The sequence below is a fragment of the Leptopilina heterotoma genome, unplaced genomic scaffold (assembly GCF_015476425.1).
Source record: "Leptopilina heterotoma isolate Lh14 unplaced genomic scaffold, ASM1547642v1 Lhet_57, whole genome shotgun sequence".
NCBI lineage: Eukaryota > Metazoa > Arthropoda > Insecta > Hymenoptera > Figitidae > Leptopilina > Leptopilina heterotoma.
The window spans coordinates 722,216-747,203 of record NW_025111127.1 but is presented as its reverse complement, the minus strand read 5'-3'; the positions used below and the strand labels follow the sequence as shown (position 1 = coordinate 747,203).

At 28.7% G+C, this 24,988-nt stretch overlaps 1 protein-coding gene across 1 annotated transcript in view; it reads left to right on the top strand.

The window, feature by feature from the left end:
* Positions 1-1,268: 1,268 nt before the first annotated feature.
* The window catches only part of LOC122508770 (cyclin-dependent kinase inhibitor 2-like), a 47,862-nt gene continuing 24,142 nt past the window's right edge, over positions 1,269-24,988 (top strand). Inside the window, exon 1 of the mRNA XM_043622302.1 lies at positions 1,269-1,530. Within this exon, the coding sequence (XP_043478237.1) occupies positions 1,511-1,530 (20 nt within the window). The 5' untranslated portion in view covers positions 1,269-1,510. The remainder of the gene's footprint in view (positions 1,531-24,988) is intronic.

Below are 24,988 nucleotides of genomic sequence, written 5' to 3'. Positions count from 1 at the left end.
AAACAGAAAATTTTGAAAACAAATTTGGCGGCACTGGGATTCGAACCCGGGATCGACGTGCATAAACCTAATATCCTAACTAACTGAGCTAAGTGGGGAACTGAGGAAGAGAAACTCAATTTTGCTATTAAGGTGCACCAAGAAGCTAACTAACTCCTTAAAAGCAAAATTGAGTTTCTCTTCCTCAGTTCCCCACTTAGCTCAGTTAGTTAGGATATTAGGTTTATGCGCGTCGATCCCGGGTTCGAATCCCAGTGCCGCCAAATTTGTTTTCAAAATTTTCTGTTTCATGTTAGGTTTCAAAAATAAAGAAGAGCAACAAAATTCATTTTTTTAATTAATATTTATTAATTATTTAAATTATTAATTATTTTGTTAATTTTTTTCCATAATTTGTAAACTTACCACAATCTCACCTCAACCTTACAACAACCTTACGTGTAACCTTACCACAACCTTACAGTGCAACATTGTGGCAATATTGCCGTGCAATATTACAGCAAGCTTACAAGGCAATATTGCTGCAAGCTTACGCGGCAAGCTTCCTGTAGGTGGGACATTTGAAGCTTGCCACAATATTGCCGCAAGCTTGCTCGGCAATATTGGCAATCTTACGCGGCAAGCTTGCCACAAGCTTGCTGCAACATTACGTGCTATCTGGGTCAAACAAGCATTCAAAAATTTACATAATCTTCTTGACAAAATACTCTGAAGATTACACTTCAACCTGTATTAAATGTTTAGTAAACTTTCGGTACTGTGTGGGTAATCCCGTAAAGAAATTTGAACCGAATGTCAACTTAGTAAGAATTAACAAATAAAGAAAGACTTCCTTGCTTTCTTTTTTGTCAAAAATAGACTCCTTCCATCTGTTAACGTGTGTCACAGAATCCACTCCTGTCGCGCAATATTTTTAAAAGGGTCCTGGCGTTTTCTCCCTCTACAAGGGGGCACATGAAACTATAAATAAGAGCAACTGAAATGTAAGAGACTCGCTTTCTGATTTAAAAATTATTTTACTCAAAATATAAAATTTCCTCATTAAAAGAAAATTATAATAAATGGATAGAAAAAGCGATGATCTCTTGAATGATAATGCGCATGATGATTAGAAATAGAGGAAGTGAAAGTGAAGAAATGAAATGAATTTTTTCCACGGCAAATAATGTTCGGGAAAGTGAAACTGCGTTTGGAATCTTAACTGGAGTTGCAGTAGCTGTTCGTGTGTATAAATATAGTTTTAACATGGGATGCATCAAAAGGGGAATGCAGTTTAGTACATGAGTTTAAAGGCTTGTGGAAGCCGCAAGATCGTTTAGAGTAGTGCATAGTTATAGGTTCAGTTACCGCGATAATCTTCTCAAGAGCGGGTCAGTGGTATGAATATTAACCTTCCTTTGATTTGACTGTCGAAGGTGTACACATTCTCAGCTTTACAAACTTTGTTCGCGTGTACCGCAAATTTTCTGTTTACATCTTAACTACAGCGGGCAAAAAAAGGATTTTTAAAATGCTCGCCGCCCGTCACAGGTGAATATAAATTTCAAAACAATTACGAACCTCAAATATGTCCGCATGAAAAGAGCACAAAGTTAGTTATTATTAATAATATTAATCCTATTCTCCGCAGAACACTTAGAATTAAGATTAAAAAATCTCGCACGAATAGGGAATTGAACTGAAGATCTCGAGGATACAAGCGAAACACGCACACCGTATACGCATAGCGCATAAAAAATATAGTATATTTCGTAACTAGTGCTAGCAGTTGTCAATTTTTAAAAAAAGTGCTCGTTCAGAAATTGGCAACTGCTAGCACTAGTTACGAACGATATTTTTCATAACAAGGTGCAAAAAAGTGCCCTTTTTTGCACCGCGTTATGAAAAATACTTTTTTGATATAAAATAAAAATTTTTTATTTTGAATAAAAAAAAGTGTTGATATTAATATCAAACAAATAATTTCTTTGAATATTATTGGCTTCTTCATTGTTTTAAAGAAATTTTTCATTAGATTAAAGAAATCAACACTTCTGCTACGGATGCGCACCCGTAAGCATTCTGTAAAATTTGCTCGTTCCAACTTGACTTGCAGATTAAAAGTTTTAAAGTAAAGTGCAGATCAGTTTATAGATACATTACAGAACATTATCAGAAAGACGAACAGTCTTGAAAAAACTAAAAAAAATATTGTATGTATTAAATTACTCAAACTCCTTCAAAAATTTCATTTTAGAGCTAAAAAGCATTCTAAAATGTGATGCTCCTGGTTCCATGTGCAAAAATGTCGAATAATTTAGCTTCTTTAATTATGAATTGTTAATCAATTTAAGTTTTTTAATAAATAAGCAGAAATTACTATTTATTATTGAAATTAACTAACCCAAAAGCAAAAGTCTGTCACTATTTTAAATTATAAAATTTTTTACTAATTCAAATTTAGAAAGTACTTTATAAAATATTTATTTAAAATAAATTCTTATCAGAAAAAAGTATTTCTTCTGAAATTGGGGCCGATAATTAGATTTGAAGTTGAAAAATTGCTTAAAAATTTAGAATTTTATACCTTTCTTTCAATGTTTCTACCTTAATTTAACACCTTTAAGTGTTTTGAATTGGAAAAGTTTAGTTAAGATGTTGAGGAGATTGTAGAAGCCGAAAGGCATACAATGAAAGTCGTGCTTTAACTTTAACAACAAAATAATTATTATTCTAAATTTTTGTTTTCCGAAGTTTTAAACATTAATTGAATCAGAATTTGAAAATCTGATTTTAAAATTTAAAGTATACCAGAAATTGATTAGGTTTCTTAATTACGAGAGGAATCCACTGTAGAATCCTATGTCAAAGTAATAAGGGGTCGTCCATAAACTACGTTACCAATTTTTCAGACTTTTTAGACCCCCTCTCCCCATTCGTTACCATTGCGTCACATGCAAAAATTTTAGTTTTTGGACCCCCTCGCCCCCGTAAAGTGGTAACGTAGTTTATAAATGGCCCCTAAGATTCAAGCTTAGTTAAAGTGACCAGGAAAATTAACGTTAACCATCTGTTTATCTTTGTGCAAAATTTTTTACTTTTTTAAATTTTACTTACATTTTTTTTATTTTATATTAATTTTAAATAAATTAGAAGTCATATATTAGTCTCAAGTTCTATCAACTTTAGAACATTACAGATATAGAAGAAACAAATCTTAAAACTTTCCATTTATAAAAATTGTTTCATTTCCCGTTTTAGTTATTAATTATATACTTTTTTGGCCTTAGTTAAATTCACCATTATGGATCTGCATAATCATTCATTTTGATAACAATTCTAATCAGAAATCCAAAAAATACCCCAGTTCGAAAATTAAATGCAAATTGACTTCAACATTAAAATCTTGTATTTCGAAATTTTACTATTCTCATGACAAAATATTCATCATGAACCTCAAGAATGACACTACAGCAAGTTTAAGTTCAAATTATTACAATTAATTATTTTTCGATTTTCTAACCCTCAGATATTTGAACCTAAAAATTTTGAATTTGCAATTCTAAACTGCATTATTCCCACGTCAAATTATGAATCAGAGATACTAAAAATATCAATGAATCAAGTAATTCATAAGTTCAATTATAATTTTTTCGATTTTTTGATACTGAAAACATTTTTATAGTTATATCTCAGATGAAGGAAAGTATTTCTTGTTCAAAATATAATTAAATAGCTAAAATGCTAATATTAATTAATTTAAATGCTAAAATATGATTAAATAATATATACCTAATAGTCAATTATAGAATGTTTAAAAACTTGGCCTTTGATTTCAAACGGTTCAGCCATTTCTATCTAAACTTTTATTGATAATAATTAAACATTGAACACTTAACTTTAAAGTAACTAAAAAATAAAATAAAATATTTTCATAGAAACAATCTCAAAATTCACATTTTTTATAAAGTGCATTCGTCAATCTCTCCCAGAATATCCGGGAGAGATGGCCAATACTTATAATTTTTTGATTTTAGCTTAAACCAGGGTGTCTAACAAGGATTGAGAAAAAAATTCCGTAACTTTTCTTGACTTTTTACTAATTTTATTTTTGCTTTCTTGGGACAAAATTAGGTAACTGACATATTTAACAATAAATTAATATTTTATGATAGAAACAAACGCGTAATAAAAATCTTTTAAGTTTTGTTAGATTAAAAAAAATTTTATTTTTATAGAAATTTATAGAAATTTCCCTGACTTTGAATGAAATTCTGACATTCCCTGACTTTTCCCTGGCCGTTAGACACCCTGCTTAAACTTAATTTTTAATCGTTCAAATTATTTTTCTCAGGCATTTTAAACATTTATTGTGGGATTTAGTGTATATAGTTTTCATGTACCCAAAAATTTCAAATACTGCACTGAATTTAATCTTCAATCAACATCGTTTGATCTATTATTATTTTATTCTTAGAGATTTTTAATTTGTTTTTCTTTAATATTTCTTAAGGGCGGAACCCCAGTTGTAACGTTAAAAAAAGTGCCTTTTTCAAGAATTTTTTCCTAATAAACCATAAAACTTTTTTAAAAATACTATTTATTACCTAAAAGTACATGCACAAGGCTTCAATTTAAGAAGAAAAGAAAATCTTTTTATCCAAAACTTTCTGAGATATGTGAGCCATTGAAGTAGCGCCTTCGGAATGCAAAAATTAAATTATTTACATCTATTATAAGATTATCTAGTTCCCGATCGAAGGATTTAAAAAAAATATTTGACAAAATGGCATCCTGTCAAAGTCATGAGCATGATTTTGGTTAAAAAATAAAAGTCGATTTTCAGCTGTGGGGCTGTCCATAAATTACGTAAGACATTTTTTTGGAAAATTTAATCCCCCCACCCCCCTGGTAAGATATTTTACATACATTAGCCTTATGTATGTATACTTTTAGGTAATAAATAGTATTTTTAAAAAAGTTTTATGGTTTATTAGGAAAAAATTTTTGAAAAAGGCACTTCTTTTTAACATTACAACTGGGGTTCCCCCCTTAAAAAAATTATTTAAAAAATAATTTTTAAAAAAACAATTTTTTAAAAAGTGTAATTTTCTTTTGCTTTTAATAACAATGATTCGATTCCCACGAGTATTTTCCAAAAAAAATTGATGGAGGGTCTGAAACTTCAGGAGATATTGAATTTTTTGTCCTTGTGCGCAACCGTTAAAAGCGCATTTTCAGGCTTTTCACTACATACAAACTAATGTTCAAAATCACCTATAATTCGTAAATTTTAACCGAATTCAATTTTTCTTTTTGGAAAATGACAGGCTACAAATTTGTAAGAATACTGTGCATTTTTAAAATTTTTATTTGTTTAAACAAATTATTATTTAAATAAAAGATGTTTTGATTCTTCTGTTTGTTAATTACTAATACTAATTGTTAATTACTAATTTTTTACATATCGTACCTAGAGATGTGAATTTTTTTCTAATTTTACAATTTACCGGACCTTACATAAATACCGATGCAGATTTAAAACATAATTATTATTATTATTTAAGCAAGATTTAAATAAATTATTATTTTTAATTACTAACTATTTATACAGAATAGTATACTAGAAAGATACAGTTTTTTCTAATCATGCAAATTTACCAAACTTTTTTCAAATGCCGATTTACATTAAAAATAAAATTATATTTTAAACAAAAATAAGAATAATAATTTGTTTAATAATTGTTTAAACAATAATTGTACTTTTAATTTTAATCTGGGTAGGTCCATACCTAAAAAATCAAAGTTGTCCACTAGTTCTTCGATTTTGATGAAACTTTGAGAAATTGTCACAGAACATGCGAATAAAAAGTGTGTGCAAACGATTTTATAATTATTTTTCAAATCAATTCTTATAAACAATTATTTTAAACAGATGGGTTTTATCTGAAGTAAATAATGATAACATTATTTGATTTGTCATATAAATTTAAAAAAATTTATTAATTTTTTGTAAAAAATAATTTTTATAACAATAATTATTTAATAATAATAATAATTTAAAACAATAACCAAAAAAGTTTGGTAAATTTGCATGATTAGAAAAAACTGAATCTTTCTAGTGTACTATTCTGTGTACTAGTACCTATTACTAATAATAATTTGTTTAAATCCTGCTTAAATAATAATAATTTGTTTAAATCTTGCTTAAATAATAATAATTATGTTTAAATCTGCATCGGTATTTATGTAAGGTCCGGTAAATTGCAAAATTAGAAAAAAATTCACCTCTCTAGGTACAATATGTAAAAAGTTAGTAATTAACAATTTATTAGTAAATAACAAACAGAAGAATCAAAACATCTTTTATTTAAATAATAATAATTTGTTTAAACAAATAAAAATTTTAAAATGCACAGTATTCTTACAAATTTATAGCCTGTCATTTTCCAAAAAGAAAAATTGAATTCGGTTAAAATTTACGAATTATAGGTGATTTTGAACATTAGTTTGTATGTAGTAGCCTAAGGCCGCAGTCCCATGGCAGCGTTTTGCGTTGCGTTGTAATAAGAGAGAATGCAGCAAACGTATATTTGCGTCTTTTTCTCTCCCATTACGACGCAACGCAAAACGCTGTCATGGGACTCCACCCTAAAAATGCGCTTCTAACGGTTGCGCGTAAGGACAAAAAATTCAATATCTCCAAAGTTTCATACCCTCCATCAAATTTTTTTGGAAAACACTCGTGAACTAAGTGAGAATCGAATCATTGTTATTAAAAGCAAAAAAATTCCACTTCCAGGTAAAAATTTCAACTCTATAATGACCAGTCACTGGGAAGTTTTTCTAGATTCTGGCCAGTGATTGATCAGAAAATCTGGCATGTGATTGATTAGAAATGTAACGCGCTTCTTTAGCAGTCACTGGTTAGATTATCTGAACAGTGACTGGCAAGTAACTGGACAGTTTTCTGCTCAAAATCTAGAATAAAATATAATTTTTCCTGGCTCTTTTTATTTTGTTTATAATTACATATTTATTTATATTTTTGTGATTATTCAAATATTTAATACTAACCCAGTAAGAAACGAAAAATTGAAAAGTATTAAAAAAGATTCTATTCTTTTGAATGCCATTTCTGTCCAATACTTTTCTATCCAGTGAGAGCAATAAGAAAAGTAACGATATCAATCCTCTTGAATACCCAGTAAGAAAGCAAAGATTAAGAAGCATTAAAAAAATTCTATCCTTTTGAATACCATTTCTGTCCTATGCTTCTGAATTCCGCGACAGTAGTATAATAATATAATACTAATATTGTTGACATATATAGAATGTTCAATTACTTTCAAATAACTGCACTCATGACTTTATTTGATATTTTAAAAAGGAATAATTATTAAATTATCAGTTAAGAGGGTTAAAAGTGTTTAAAGGTCTCTGAAATTTTTAGGTTATGATTTATTGTCTACCAGAATAACGGCCCTGACTCGTTTAAATGACGTAAAATTGGTAAACAATCAATTTTTCAGCAAGTCTTTCTTTGAACACAAACACTTTTTGCAAAATCTGCCACTGTATGTATCTTATAAATTACAAAAATCCAGAAGATTGCTTGAATGCATGCAGAAACGCGGTTCCAATGAAAAATTGAAAAGTGATGTAATGACAGGCTGTAATAATTTCGGATGGGATTGGAAAGCATTCAGAAAAAAATGTTGTCTTATTGTTAACAATTACAAACAGAATTGAATAGCATTCATTTTTAGACGAAACGTGGTCCTATCATGGTATAGAAAAGTATTGGACAGAAATGGCATTCAAAAGTATTGGATAATTTCTACTACACCATACAGAGTTTGAATTATTTCAATCCTTTTCAATTCCTCGCTTCTTACTGGAAATGAACAATTACTCTACCAATAACACTTAAATCTAAGAATGAAGAATTCGCTCGCATGGAGGATCGAACTCTAGACCCTGCAGGGTCTCCATGGAGACACAACGCATGTGCGTTACCACGCAGCCACGGTGACTAGATAGTAACTTATCATAACTACAAGTTTAAGAACTGAAGTTCTATTCCGATTGTGACCAGAATTTCTGGCCAGTGACTTGTCAGAAGTAATGATAAGAAATCATGACCAGATAAACTGTTTAGTCACTTGTCAGAAACTTGATAGCTTATCTTCTCAAAATTTAGAAAAATGTAAACTTTGGCAATGTGACAGTGAAACGATCATAACTTTTATATAAAGTTACTTTAGACTTTTCTGTTTTTGACCGTATGGAACATAAAAATTATTTTTAAAATCTAACTATAAATGATTGACTAAGAGTGTATTTTTGTGGGACTGGTGCTTTGTTTTTTTCCTTAGTAACTGGTCAGTTTCTGTGTCCGCAGCTTCTTTTTTTGATAGTGTCAAGATTTTCTGGCTAGAGATTTGGAAAAATCTAGAATAATTCCTTTAAAGGATTCGGGAAGTTTTTCTAATCAGTGGTGGACCAGTTTTTCTAGGTGGAATCTTAAATAATTCTTCAAATCAGTGACTGGCCAGTGTCTGAAAGGAAATTCTTATCACTATTGTGATAAGATTTTTTGACAGTGACTTGACAAAAGTACTGTTCACAAAGGAGAATTGTTTTTATCCAGTGAAACTGGCCAGTCACTCATTCAGGACTGGCCAGATTGTTTTGGCAAGTAAAACTCGCTCTCGACTCTACACCTACTGGAAGAAAACAAGTAATACTTCACGAATTTCTACCTAGGCTTTTCAAAAAAATGTTTATTTAAAAATTATTTTTTAAATAATTTGTTTAAAAAAAATTTTTTTTTTATGAAATAATTTTTTAAATTGTTAGTAAATAATAAGCATTTCCTGAAAATTTAATTTTTAATTCATTTTTCTTTGAGGTAGGTATATCATTTTCCAAATGTCAAAAAAAATTTTAAAAACCTCGTAAATCCAAAATTTTTCGAAATCGATTTTGGGCTTATTACTGGCATTCCACTTCAAAATTTAGAAGTTTCAACAAAATCGAAGAAGTAGGGGACAACTTTGATTTTTTAGGCATGAACCTACCCTTATTGAATTACAGTAGATTTTTGCTAATTAAAATTTAGAGAGTGATTATTCATACTGTTCGACTATCAATAAAGATTATATCCACTGCTTCCACTTAATTATGATACAGTAATAAAAAGAATTTCTATCAGTGTTGGTAAATATAAGTTTTCTAAGAAAGAATTGTATCCTTCGTACATCAGAAGCAAACATTTGCATTGAAGCTTATACTTGGTAACGTCTAAACAAAAAAAGAAAACGTATTTCCGTTTTGAAACATGGAAAGGAACTGGAAATTTATAGTTTTTTGAGAGTTTTCTTTGTTGAAACTTGTAGTTGTAACGTATAATATGATATATGCCACAGACAATATAAGTTACCAAAATGCATATATATGTATTATATACATGGATGGAGAAGAGTAAAAAGTGTTAGGGGATATACGATGACGGGTACCTCTTGTCCTGTTTGTGGTTACTCCATCCGGTAACACCGAGAGTACTCCAACTATAGCGTTTCATACGGGATTTAATTTGCGCTCTTCCTGCGTCACGAAGTGAGGCTTGGGTTTCTCGGAGCAGTGCATCGCGTAATATAGCGCTTTGCGCTTCTTTAGTTATATTCTACACGGATAAGGTTTTAAATTCTAAGGTGAATGCGCCCACATATAAGAAGTATTCTATTTTTCCCTTTTATTATTTACGAACACTGTATCCACTGAATCTCATCGCATCTTCAAGGACAAACTTGACACATAATACAAAACTTGATACTGCATTTAACACACAATCTCAGTCTTGTAAAATGTGTTTTAAAATTTAAATGTCCTTCGATTTTCCCCTCAAAATTTATAGAAAAATTAGTCATACTTGTTCTAAATAAAGTATACAATTTAAATTGAAATTATTTTCAATAAAGAATAAAATAAAATTTGAAAATTATAAATTTTCTCATTTTTATGACTTTATTTTATTTTTTAAATTTTCCCAGAATTTGTCAATTTGTAGTACTATATGCGTTTGTAGTACTTCAATTAATCTATTGAAAATTAATCCTAAATTTCCACCAGTTTTTGGAGACAAAGTAGAGTAACCCTTTCATTACTCCATATATCATTGACAACATTCCACTTGAAAGAGTTTTTTCGACTTGTGATCTCGATGTCATCTTTGACAACAGGCTTTCTTTTAACGAGCAGATTTCCAAGGTCGTTTCATCAGCAACAAAAGCACTATGTCTATTCTCTTCGCGTCTGCAAAGTATTTTTCAAACCCATTAACCCTAAAAATGCTATATACCTCTTTAGTTCTTTCCCGCATGAGTTACGCTTGCTTTATATCTATTCCATATTTTGATAAATATAATGACGACCTAGAGAAAGTTCAAAAAAGATTCTTAAAATACCTTGCTTATAAGTCTGATGGTTCCTATCCGGCTCCTGGTTCAGATTATAAATGTCTTTGTCAGCGATTTAACTTCCATTCCATGGCCGAAAAAAGAATTTTAATGGCAACAATATTTATATTTAAAATCCTCTCTACCCAGATAAACGCTCCCCAAATTTTGTCCATGCTTAACTTAAAACTTCCCAGACTAGCTTCACGCAACTTCGCACCGTTTTACCTTTTAACTCCAACATCAACAATTGCTACTGTATCTCCGATTTTTTTTAGTTGTAATCATATAAATCAAATGTTTCTGTCTATAAAACCCGACTTAGACCTGTTATTCTTTCACAAGTAATATGGATTGTTACATTAAAGGTCTCATGAACGATTAATTGTTATACGACGGCCAAATATTTCTATTCCATTTTAAATTAATGATAGAATTACGCAAAATCTTATATTGTTTAATCTTTTAAAATATTTCACGATTAGATTGTACGACTTCTCGTTACCCATTTGTGATCCACTTTGGATCGCGGGATCATATGTTGTAAATAAATAAATAAAAATTAGTAGATACTCTGTCAAATGTTTTATAGTAGAAACTATAACTCGTCAAAGACTGGTACTGATATGTAACATATGAACTTAAAAAAGAATATTTTCATAAAATTTTGTAGATTCAGATCACATCTGCGGATTTATTTATGGTTAAAATCAAGTAAATTTATATTTGATGAAATAAAATAAACCAGGTAAAATTTGGACAATTGACTTACAATTCTTGACATCTTGCGATATAATTTTTATCATAAAACATCTCCATTTTTAATGTTTCTGAAGTTCTTTCAATTGCGGAATGTTGGATGAATTGGATAAATAATTATGAATTACATTATTTTGACGTCAAAATATTAATCAGAGACCCTAAAAATACTACTGTATTAAGCTTGATAGTAATTAACCCCTTCACAGTCCAGTGAAAATAAAGTTTTTGTGCCATAAATGTTCAAAAATTTTTTTTTTAAACCATGAAATTGTCATATTGTATGTTTTTGGGGTCACTGCATCGAAATCTGTGGTCGAAACTTTAAAATTCAAAATAGCGGCTTCGAAATGGCGACCAAAAAAATTTAAAAGTTAACGAATTTATTAACTTTATACAATTTTTTTAGTTGCTATTTTGAATTTTCAACCACAGATTTGTATTCAGCGACCCCAAAAACCCCCGAGTAGGCATTTTCAGACAGATTTGTTAACTTTAAAATTTTTTTGGTCGCCATTTTGAAGCCGCCATTTTGAATTTAGAATTTTCGACAACGAATTTGGATTCAGCCAACCAAAAAATCCCTGAGTAAGCATTTTTAGCCAGATTTTTTTAACTTTTAAATGTCTTTTTTTCGATGTCCCTATAGAGATCATGGACACACAGGACACGACATTTTTGTGCCTCTATAGAGGTCAGTGACAGTGAAGGGGTTAATAACAATTATAATTTTTTCGATTTTTTGATATCGAAAATATTTTTAAACTTACATAAAATTGACGATTTTAATTTTTAACTAATACCTAAAAGACTGACAAGTTTCACTTTAATCTGTCAAACTATTTTTATTTCTCTTTATTTTTTGATGCGCGGTCGAAATTTCGTGAAAAGATAGAGTTACAACCAAACCAAACATACTTTTCTTATTAGTATTTTCGGAACTTTTAGGTTATAAAGTAAAGAAATATTTAAAAGAAAATTTAATTATTTTTTTAATTTTCATAAGGATTATAATTCGTATATTAATTAGCTTATAATAAGTGCTTATTATTAATAAGTGTAATTTTCCGGAAAGTGAAATTTTTAGAGGAAATAGCTGAAAAAGTTTTTATTAATATTGTAAAAGATGAATCATGAACTAGCTATTTCAAACGTTCCGAACCACAGTTGCTTATTACGCACTTGGGCGAGGTCAGTTTAACGAGACATCAGTCTACATTACATATACACGTATCTCGGTTATACATACCAGACGAGAGTTTTCGTTGGCCCGCATTTATTGCACAACGATGTCTTTGATATAAGCAATTGAAATTCGTATATTTCATTTTTAAATTCAAAGTTCATGCAGCATATTAATTACTCTCTAAATTTCAATAAATAAATTTTCACTTCTTTCATTATAAAATATTCACTTTTCTTATATGTGGACTTTCTTCATTCACCAATACATAAATGAAATCCACTTATGCATAATAGTGAAATACTCAGTTGAAAAGAAATACACCTGGTGCTAATGTCGTTATCGTTGTCGATCTATTAACTATGTTAATATCTCAGTGAATCTCGGAAAAGGCCAAAGCAAAACAGCCGCGACAGCATTGTAAACGGAAGAGTAAGTTAGAGAAGGGCAAAACTGTATAATCCTTCTTTAACTTACCCTTCCGTTTACGATTGCGATTTTGATTCTGTTTACGACTTACAAGTTAGTTACGAAATAGTTCTGTATTGAGTCAAAATTTCTGCACTGGGTCACCTAAAACAAACTTTTTAAATTTTCATTATGTTTTTATAAATAATTTGTTACATCCGGGTGGTACAAAAACATTACCGGAATGCGTTTTCAAAAATTTTCAGTTTTCAATTCATAATTATTCTTGTTCCTAACACCGTCCGACACGATTTTGCACACATGAACGAACCAAGGATTTTCGGAAACTGGAGCCAAAAAAAAAAGATATTCGTGTCTAACCGTTTTTCGAATTCAAGTCGTTTACGGTTTTTAGGTGTAAAAACAATCCTTAAACAAAAGGTAACCAATTGTCTTGCAAAAAATTTAGAAAAATAGGAAATTTTTATTCAAAAATTGTTTTAACATTATTGGGACCATTATACATACCCTTACTAATATTTCAGGTTCAACTTTCAACCCCAAAGCTATCCCCATTTCGATTTATTTAAAATAATACGAATAGAACTAGAAAAAATTCTATTTTTTAAAATTAATCGTTGAATAAGTGTAATATCTTTTTTCACCCCAACCCTTATCTCAAAACCGATCCCTCAGCTAAATCAACACATTAAATATTGCCTTATAATATTTTTACTTTTATAAAACTTCGTATATAAGGGTTTTTGAGGTCGCTAATTACAGATATGAAGTTAGTTTTTAGAAATTCAAAATAGCATATCCAAAATGGCGGACAAATAACATTATGAATTACAATTTCATAAAAGTCTAAATTTTTTTACATTCGTCAAAAATTTTTAATTTAAATTTTTTTAAAAACTTCTTATAAAAATTGGATAATTTTATTAAAATTTGTCCTCCATTTTGAATATGTAATTTTAAAATTTCTAAAAACTGACTTCAGATCTGTAATTAAAGCGACCCCAAAAACTCTTATATACCAATAGTTTTATAAAAATAAAGAAATTAGAAAGCATAGATGTTTTGCAAGACAATTGGTTACCTTCTGTTTAAGGGCTGTTTTTACCCCTAAAAATCATAAACGATATGATCTCGAAAAACGGCCAGACACGGATATCTTCATTTTGGCTCTAGTTTCCGATATTCCTCGGTTTGTTCATGTGTGCGAAAAAAAGTTTAGTTTTGTCGGGCGGTGTAATAGTAGAGGCATTTTTGTATAATATATCTCTACCAAATATTGTTAAATTTTATCAAAAACCAACAAAGCAACAGTGAATTTTCTAAAAAGGTACTTTAAAGTTTAACTGTTTATAACTAATCGAAAAATTTAAATGTTTGAAAACGCATTCCGGGAATGTTTTTGTACCACCCGGCTGTAACAAATTATTTATAGACATAATGCAAATATAAAAAGTTTGTTTTAGGTGGAGCAGTTCCTAAATTTTGACTTTATTATGCTTATGTCACAGTTCTATAACAATACTATGTAACTCTAATGTCACAAATGTTCTGTAATTGTTGCTCCACCCTCACACTAAAAAAAAAGTTTTACTTTTAGCCTGTTTTCGAGGCTGAATTTAAGGTGTAAACGGAGTCAGCCCCATTAAACAAGGACAGACTTATGTGAAATACATGGGCTGAATTTAAGGTGTAAACAGAGTCAGACTTTTTTTTCCTGTGTTTGTTCTAGAACTGTGTAGAAACATTGTTATGTAGCTGTTCTAAACTTCTGTTGCAGTTCAGTTCTGGAAGATAATTGTAATTACGATTAAAAACATTACTGTAACAATGTACCCATACTGCACTGCAATTTCCATAAAAATTTATTAAAGATTTACTTGCAAACTTAGGAGTATTTACATGTAAAGTTTAGTGAAAATTGTGTAAAGATTTAAATGTCCCACTTCAATAAATGTTCAGCGTGAAACTTTTCTGATCATTTAAATAAAATTTTTACCTAAATCTATTCAAATGTTCAGAAGAGTTTCACGCTATATTGAAGTGGGATATTTAAATCTTTACCCAATTATCATTAAACTTTGCAAGTCAAACTTTCCTGAAAATTTAAATTACATTTTCGCCTAAATAAATTTATGCGAAAATTTAATTTAACTGTTCAGAAAAGTTCCATGCTAAACATTTATTTATTGAAGTGGGACATTTAAATCTTTACACAATTTATACTAAACTTTGCATGTAAATACTTCGAAGTTTGCTGACAGATACTGTCAGAAAAATTATATTAGATATACTGACTAATAAAAAAGTATAATTATATAAGAGAAATATAAGAATGAAAAAAGTAATAAAAATTGTAATTAATGATTTTATATGTGTATTATTTTGAATTTATTTAATGTTTGCATTTGTGACTTAGGTATTATAAAAATGTTACCTAAAATTGTTACAGAAATGTTCTTAATTGTAATTACAATTTATTATCTTCCAGAACTGAAGTGCAACAGAAGTTTAGAACAGGTACATAATATTGTTATAGAACTTGACATTAGCATAATCAGGAACGTAACTAACTTGTAACTATGTTCTAGAACTCTGTTACAATAATATAACAGATCTATAACTAGTTTGGAGCATATGTTCTATAACACTGTGATCTCAAAGTTATGAATTATGTAATAACGTCTTTACTGGGTAGTCTATAGTGTTTAGTGTTAGTGTTTATTATGCGTTATGTTCAGAGTTCCTTTCCCCCATCGGTTAATAATTTATTTCACACATATGCGGTTATTCGATAAGTGCATGAAAAAAATAAATTTAGCAGATTTTATAAAATTGTTACGGAGTAGCGGTACAAGTAAAAATATATTCTAAATATAATATATTCTAAACCATAAAATTAGTAAAATAGAAAAAGCCGAAATGTCAACAATGGAACAAAATTTTAATCTTTTCCCAGAGGATAAAGACATTTTATAATTTTATTTAGTTGTCAATTGAAAGATTAAGGGAAATGTAATAAATTTTGCTGACAAATGCATGTAATAAATATTGGAAATGTGCCTAACAATTAGAAAAGGATTAAACAAATAAGAATTTAGCGTGAAAGTAGGACCGCGTAACGAATCTGCATTTCATAGATAATAGTTATTCATGCCTCAAACTTATGCGTATCGTATATATAATATTAATTTAGACACAAGCTCTAAAGGCAGATTAGCTGCAAGTGATGAGCGTCCGTTGACTTTTTCCCGATTTCCTATACTGCACGAGTTTGTCACCCCTGATGGAGAGAGGTCTTTCCTACAGGAAATGCTGAGGTTGAGAGACCTTTAAATTGAGGGGAACTCGCAGCAACGTTTTAAAGTCATACATTTATAGAACATGGAGAGAAAAAGGGGAGAATCCGTAAAGAACAGTCTGTACTCTCATTTATGGCAATCAATATTGTTAAAAAAATTTTTAATATATTAGGGTGGCAACTACTTTAAACATATGCATTTTTCTCTCGATTTTCCAGGTGGAAATTCACATTTTAATCTGATTTATATTCTTTTGGTCTATTTTAATGTAGTGAATAATGTATCGTGCAATTGAAAAAAATTTCTAACCAAAAATGCGGTCTATGAATAAATTTTATCTATGAAAAATCCATTCATTATAGTGAATGTATAAATTCGACTACATTTAAACTGCTCTGCGTAATCCAGTAGGTGCTCCACACTGAATTTTAAAAATATTGTCTGACAAAAACAGTTAAAAGAACTAGAAGAATGCAATATGAATAATAAGATTTTAAAGTTATTTTTGGAATTTAGCTACTACGTATTTAAGTCAACTAAACTACAACTTTTCAATTACATAAAAAATAGTAAAATCAATTAGACAAACAGGATAAAGCTAAGAGTTTTTCCATCGTAATTTACTAAATTATAATCCACAATTTAAATAATATTTCGCATTAAAATAACCAAATAATTAAAAGTAATTAATTTGCGGATACAATAAAAGTAATATTTAAAATTTATATGAATAATGAATGAAGTTTCAGCCAAATTTTCGTTGAAGAAAGATCTAAAGGATAAGAGAGCGACTCTTCCGCTTGACAACAAAAGTAATTCGTACTGTCGAAGAGCATTGCTGTTGCTTATGTACAGTGGTGCGTTTCTTTTTTCTCTCTATGTTGAAGAAGGTAAGCGCGTCTAATTACAGTGGAGGTAAGATAATGTAGTCTTTGAAGACAGGGGTAGCATCGAAATCTGCAAAAGGGGCAACTAAAGTAGTCTTTGTAGCCTTTTTCTACTTTTTATTCTTTTTCATCTACAATCGTGACCATACTTGAATTTCTTGGGAATATATTTCAAGGTTCGTGGATTACATGCAGGAAACAACAGTTGCTCTCAGATTTAGCATATGTTGTGTGTGTATCTGAGGAAACTGAGGAGGAAATGCATATAACGCGTCCAAATGTTCCGCATCGAAGACAACTGAATGGGTATATACATTCCATTCACGGCATCACCCCAAGTTCATTACACTCTATAACGATTTATTAATCTATTATATTATGACTTTAAGAAATTCTAAATGTCATCGCTTCCAAAGATTTACTATATTTTACAGAAATTAAATTCATTATAAATGGTCAAATAAAACGTGCAGTTGACTTATTTTCCTGCTCTATTCAATTTATTTAAAAATTTATAAAATTTCCCTTAAGCTCTTTTATTATTTTATCAGTAGCTGTCCAATGGGAAATGCCAGTGTAGTGCCGATGTTCACCACTGGCTTAGTACTCAGACGATTGTTCGGCGTAGTCTAGCCGAGCCTCCCTAGTAGAAATTTGTCATGGAGCCACTCGATTGTTCAAGTTACTGGACAGTTTTTGTCACGGACGCTGATTCTATAGGCGGACTGGTAAATAACTGTAAAGTTACTGACCAACGCTCTTCGTCAAAGATTCAAGTTGAATTTGATATTGGCTAGACATAACTTCTGTCTAGTTTTTTTAATGTTACTTTAAAGTACTCCTAGAAATTATAGTTCTAAGTTTGTCGTGTCGATGACACTGCAATAATGTCTAATAACTAGACAGCTCGACTGATTATTTGCTAGAGATAAATTTGTTCTTATTCTTTCCAATATTTTAAAACTTTTCATTTTAATTTTTTATTAATTAAAAATTTAATTAATTTTTTATTATAAATTAATAATATTAATTAATAAAATTAATTAATAATAAAAAATATTAATGATTATTAATAAAATTAATTAATAATATTAATAATTAATAAAATAAATTAATAATATTAATTAATAAAATAAATTAATAATATTAATTTATTTTATTAATTATTAATATTATTAATTAATTTTATTAATAATCATTTATAATAAATATAAAAATAATAAAATTAGTTAAAAATTAATTTTTAAATTCCATTTTAGTTTAATTATAATTTTCTATTAATAAAAAATTTAATGGATTTATTATTATTAATTAATAATCAATTACTCATATTAAATAATAAAATTATTAATAAATATTTATAATAATTTATAATAAATTAATAAAAATAATTAAGAATTTAATTACAGTAATCAATTTATTTATTAATTGTTAACGTTGCAAATTAAATTACTAAAAAGTTATAATAATTAAAAAATCATCTAAAATGTTTTATTACATAGAAAATATTAAAAGTATATACCAATGCTTAAAATCTCTAGTTACGGCACTGAACTGAAACATATGTGCAGTGGTTATTAATTTCTTAGTATCCATTGCGTTGAACGGCCGAGTGCGTTAAGCGGTGCGACTATAGTTCAGCGGGACCCGGGTTCGCTCCCCGTTACCCCCCAAGATTTTTTCGGTGAAATTGCGTTATCGTTTTAAGGTTTATATAGATTATAATTGTTTATACTAATAAAAAATATTTGTTTCAGTGTTATTGTTAATAATAGTGCATTAAAAAAATGAAAGTTGTTTGAAAACAGTAAATATTTAGGATATTCGAATTTAGAATTTTTTTTTAATTGAATTAAAAATCAAAAGGTAATGTAGAAAATTGCATGTAATAATTTACTATTTACATTATTTTTATATAATAATTCAACTAATTAATTAAAAATTATAAAAGATTATATAATTTTTATTCTATTCCATTTATTATGTATATATTATAATGGATACAGAAATTTTCCAAAAATATTTTTTATTGAATTTCTTTGGTGCTAAATAGAAATTTTATATTAATTGCATGAAATAAATGTGTTAACTACAGTAAATCTTAATATTAAACAAATTTTCAGTATTTTAAAAGAATTAATTTGTCTAGTTTTTCTACAGAACCGTTGACCAGAATTTATAAAGTTGGGCTAGATAATAACTTGATGAAAAAAGCGTGACACTCCATTCCAGTTATTAGCCAGTTGGCTTGTAAAGTAACTAGACAATTTCAAGCGCGACTGGACAGTTCCTTTATAATAACTAGGACAAATTTCTACTAGGGCTCGACAATTAGTGCTGGCGCAGTACAGAATTTTTGTTTCGCCAAAGCTTGGACAAGCCACGGCTGCAAGTGCTGGCTGAGTATAGAAAAATTGTTCACAACGCTCTTTGCCAACATTGCTTTTTTGACATAAACTTGAAAAAAATTATAAAAAAAGTTTATAAATGTTTATAAATATATATTTATTGAAAAAAATTAATATTTTACTTTTCAGTTGTTCATTTTTTATTCTTATTAAATTTAATAATAATAATTTAACATAATTTTCTAATTTTGTAAATAATAAATAAATAATAAATAATAAGTAAAGTAATTTAATTTAATTATTAAAAATTTAGTTTAATTTATTTTATTTCAATTTATTATTTCTAACGTATCCCTACTTTTTTCTCATCTTTGACTCAATAATTGTATGTCTGAATGATACTGAGATATTAAGAATTTACTGTACACATGTGTCGATAGCATAGTGGTTAGAGCGTTAGTCTGTTAGTCCGTAGGTTCGATTCCCCTCGTCAGCAATTTTGTTTATTTTCATAGGTTTGCGATATTTCTAGATTCCAATCGTTAGGTACTAAAATATGAAAATCTAATGGACACTTACTGTAATTGTTTATTATTTAATTTTTAAATGTTATAAACAATTTTTTTCTACTTCATTTACTATATCCATTGTTAGTCTCCATATTTAATACAATTTCTTTAAGAAGAGAAATATTTTATGAATAATAACTATTTATTAATATTATTTACCATTTTGTTGTTAAATTATTTATAATTATTAATTTACGACTAATTAATAACAATACAGCATTTATTGCGGCAATATTCTCAGCCAGCACTGGTCCAGTGCTGCGCCAGCGCTGTCTAGAAGCACTGGCAGGCAGTACTTCGCCAGCGTTAGACAGCGTTATCATCCCAGAGTTATGCCAGTGCTGGCGCAGTACTCCGCCAGTTGTAAATTTCCCATTGGGTGTATAATTACTCCAGAAATTTAATTTAAAATTTCAGCTATTTAAATGTTTTGTTTTTATCAAGCGTCTAATTTTATAGAATGGACGGTAATGACTAAAATTTACCTCAAAAATGTACTCCTCATCGTAAAACTTAACTTCGTTAAGTATGTTAAAGAATTGAAGAAGAGGTAATCCAATTGAAATGGTTCGACTCGAAACATGGTTTCCAGTCAAAATAACCAACTTTCCTAATTAATCTTATTATTCTGATTAATTAAAGCAAAAAGTTTTTACATAACGGAAATGAAAGAATAAATATCGTTCATTAAACTGGAGTTTTTCAAAATAATGCTAAAGAACAAATAAGTAAGCAGTTTATATAGCAAACGTGTGAGTGCAATTATAATGGTATAAATCGAGTTTCTGAGGGAGAGTTACAAAAGTGATTAATATTATTAGCACTGCCTTGGAATGAAAACAATTAGTCGAAGAAGGCACAATCTTTAATCACTAGTTACAATTAGCTTCGTTGAAGATGAAGCTCTATATTTTGAATGCAACGAAGCACGATATGAGAAACTTCTCAAGGAACATATTTCGCATGTATGAAGAGAATTGTGCATTAACAGAGAACTTTCATTCAAATTATAAATGTGCACAGAAATAATATATATGATCACGCCATATAGAATCTGATGGAAACTTTCAATTTTTATATTTGTATTTAGAAACTATGATCGATACTATTGTTTTGCATATAAGTTAAAAAATATCTGTGTATGAAAAATTTCTGAATAAATATATCTCTAACAAAACTGTACATTATCCCAGATAACACGTAATCTTGCACGATGCGACTCTGTCCTTTCATAAAAGAAAAGAGATAAAAATATAACATTCAATTGTTTTCATTGTTTTTCTTTCAAGATTCTCAGTTCTTCGAAACGATACTTGATCGAAGTGCATCACTATACCTCCGGGACATCTATGTCCCATTTAGAAGATTTTTTGTAATTCTTATAAAAGTCAACCAATTAATTTGCTGTAAATTGTTTTCTATTCCAAATAGATGCTGCTACAATTAAAAAAATAATAAATTACAAAAAGGAGTAATAATTATGGGTATGTCCATGCATAAAAAATCAAAGTTGTCCCCTACTTCTTCGATTTTATTGAAGTGGATACTTAAAAAATAATTTTTAAATAAGGGGTCGTCCATAAAACATGTGATACATATTTTCGGTAATATAGACCCCCTCCCCCCTCATGATGCTTTTCCCATTAACAGTTAACATGGAGTGTGATATTTTTGCTGACCTCCCCCCCACCCCCTAAAGTTTCACATGCTTTATGGATGACCCCTTAAACAATTTTTTGAAAAATGACATTTTTTTTGCTTTTAATAACAATGATTCGATTCCCACTTATTTCACGAGTATTTTCCAAAAAAAAATTGATGGATGGTCTGAAACTTTAGGAGATATTGAATTTTTTGTCCTTGCGCGCAACCGTTAAAAGCGCATTTTCAGGCTTTTCTCTACATACAAACTAATGTTCAAAATCACCTATAATTCGTAAATTTTAACCGAATTCAATTTTTCTTTTTGGAAAATGCCGGGCTATAAATTTGTAATTTGCATTTTTAAAATGTTTATTTGTTTAAACAAATTATTATTATTATTGTTAATTACTAACTTTTTACATATTGTACTTAGAGAGGTGAATTTTTTTCTAATTTTACAATTTACCGGACAAATACTGATGCAGATTTAAAACATAATTATTATTATTATTTAAGCAAGATTTAAACAAATTATTATTTTTAATTACTAACTATTTACAAAATAGTATACTAGAAAGATGCAGTTTTTTCTAATCATGCAAATTTACCAAACTTTTTTCAAATGCCGATTTACATTAAAAATAAAATTATAATTTAAACAAAAATAAAAATAATAATTTGTTTAAAAATTGTTTAAACAATAATTTTACTTTTAATTTTAATCTGGGTAGGTCCATACCTAAAAGACACTTTATTGAGTTTACAAAATTAAGTGAAATTAACTTTTGAAAAGCAAAATAACACAATTAATATTAAATTTATTTGTTATTAACAATTTTTAAACCATTTTTTAACCAAGTTTGCTTGTTTTTAAATCAATTCTTATAAACAATTATAAGATATTATAATAATACTCCTAAAGTATTTATAACCAATTGTAAACAATTGTAACATGGTCTGAAATAAACAAAATGTTGGGGTTTCAATTTGCAAAAGAATTTTAGGTAATTTATGGATGGCCTCTAACGATACATATAAGTTTAAACGCGTTTTTCTCAAAATAACGTTTTCTCAAATTGCGGACAGTTTATCTCTGAATCTACACGGAAAAAGTATCGGCACGTCAGATGTACAGGTTGTGTCAAATTTTCTTCTACATTTATTTTGCACGCCATCTGTGCCAGTTTGGCGTATCTGACGTGCATTACGTACGTCTGATATCTCGAAATGGCACCTCAGACGTGCAAAATGAAATGTACTGCTGTTGACACTGTCCTTGGCGCATCTAATGTCCCGGAATTTTTTCCGTGTACTGAACCGATTTTAATAAATGATAACTCGTCTTGTTTGTTAGCATGTCCTGTGTGACAATTTACCAAAAAATGGTCAAAAAATTAAAAAAAAAACATTTTTGCAGACTAGAAAAATACTGAAAAACATATAGTGTATTTTAAACAAATTATTGAAACATCTGCTATTTTTTTATTTTAGTCGATTTTTCATTATTGGTGGTAGATTTCTATGCAAGACACCTTCCTTTTTAAAAAGCAATTTGGATTTTTTGTTTCTGATTTGTCAATCTTGAGATAAACTGTCCGCAATTGGACAACTAACTTTTTGGAGTTTCGATCTGAATGCTGTCTGCAGATTATGATATTAAATAAAAATTAAAAACAAACCATTATTTTTATTCTCCAAATATGTACTAATATAGGCAAAAAAGTTTTTTAAATATTTATAATAAAAGACCTAAGAAAAAAATTTTTTAAATTTGGTCTTTTAAGAGCCTTCTAAAGTGTAGTAGTACCTTTAGAAAATTTAAGAAAGTTTTTTGTAAAAAAAATGTTTATTACAATAATATATTTAATATTTAATAATAATTTAAAACAATAACCAAAAAAGTTTGGTAAATTTGCATGATTAGAAAAAACTGAATCTTTCTAGTATACTATTCTGTATACTAGTACTACTAATAATAATTTGTTTAATTCCTGCTTAAATAATAATAATAATTATGTTTTAAATCTGCATCGGTATTTATGTAAGGTCCGGTAAATTGTAAAATTAGAAAAAAATTCACATCTCTAGGTACGATATGTAAAAAATTAGTAATTAACAATTAGTATTAGTAATTAACAAACAGAAGAATCAAAACATCTTTTATTTAAATAATAATTTGTTTAAACAAATAAAAATTTTAAAAATGCACAGTATTCTTACAAATTTGTAGCCTGTTATTATCCAAAAAGAAAAATTAAATTTGGTTAAAATTTACGAATTATAGGTGATTTTAAACTTTAGTTTGTATGTAGTAGAGTATAGCCTGAAAATGCGCTTTAATGATAGATCGTCCAACGTCCTTCCGGCAGGACGAAAAAGACTCAGGTGAGTCCCTCCGAAATCACTAAAGAAAACTTACATGGATTCAGATAAATAAAAAATGAAATATATCATTAGAAAGGTAACGAATCAAGCTTTCAGCGCATATAAATATCGAGCTTGTAAGTTCAAAACTAAGGGCTGGGTAGTTTGAAGAAGTTACATGTTCCAAAAATTCACATAATTTTTAGTCACAGAATGACGAAGCCCGGTCCTGCCGGCAGGACGCTTTTCGCTTTATTTAAGAGACTACCTAGCCCAGGTTTATAAATTTAAAGACTCGATATTTACATCATTTGAAAGCTTGTTTCATTACCTTTCCAACGATATATTTAGTTTTATATTTATCTGCTTCCATATTAATTTTATAGAGCAATTTCGAAGGGACTCGCGCCTGAGTATTACTCAGATATACTGAACAATATTAAAAATGAATTTTTTTTTAATTGAACAATTAGGTTTCATTCTTTGAACGTTTCTGAAGAGAAAGAGACTTGTCCGGTCAAAAAATATTGATTTTTGGGGATTTTACATTAAATTTACGAAAAAATGTTTTTTTCACTGTTTATAAACATAGCAAGTTTGAAGGCTTTGAAAAATGGTTTAAATTATTATTTTAAAAAGTCAAAAATATGTATTTTTTCGTCTTTTCGTCTACTTTAACCCCAAAGAGTGCCAGAAAAGAAAAGTTGAATTCCCTTTTTTTAAAAGCCTTTTTTTCGGAACGTCCTTCCGGCAGGATGGGCGCTTGGACGATTTATCATTAAACGGTTGCGCGCAAGGACAAAAAATTCAATATCTCCTAAAGTTTCAGACCCTCTATCAATTTTTTTTTGGAAAATACTTGTGAAATAAGTGGGAATCGAATCATTGTTATTAAAAGCAAAAAATGTCACTTTTCAAAAAATTGTTTATTTAAAAATTAGTTTTTAAATAATTTGTTTAAAAAAAAATTTTTTTTTTAAGAAATATTTTTTTAAATTGTCAGTAAATAATAAGCATTTCCTAAAAATTCCATTAAATTTCATTCATTTTTTTTAAAATATATAATT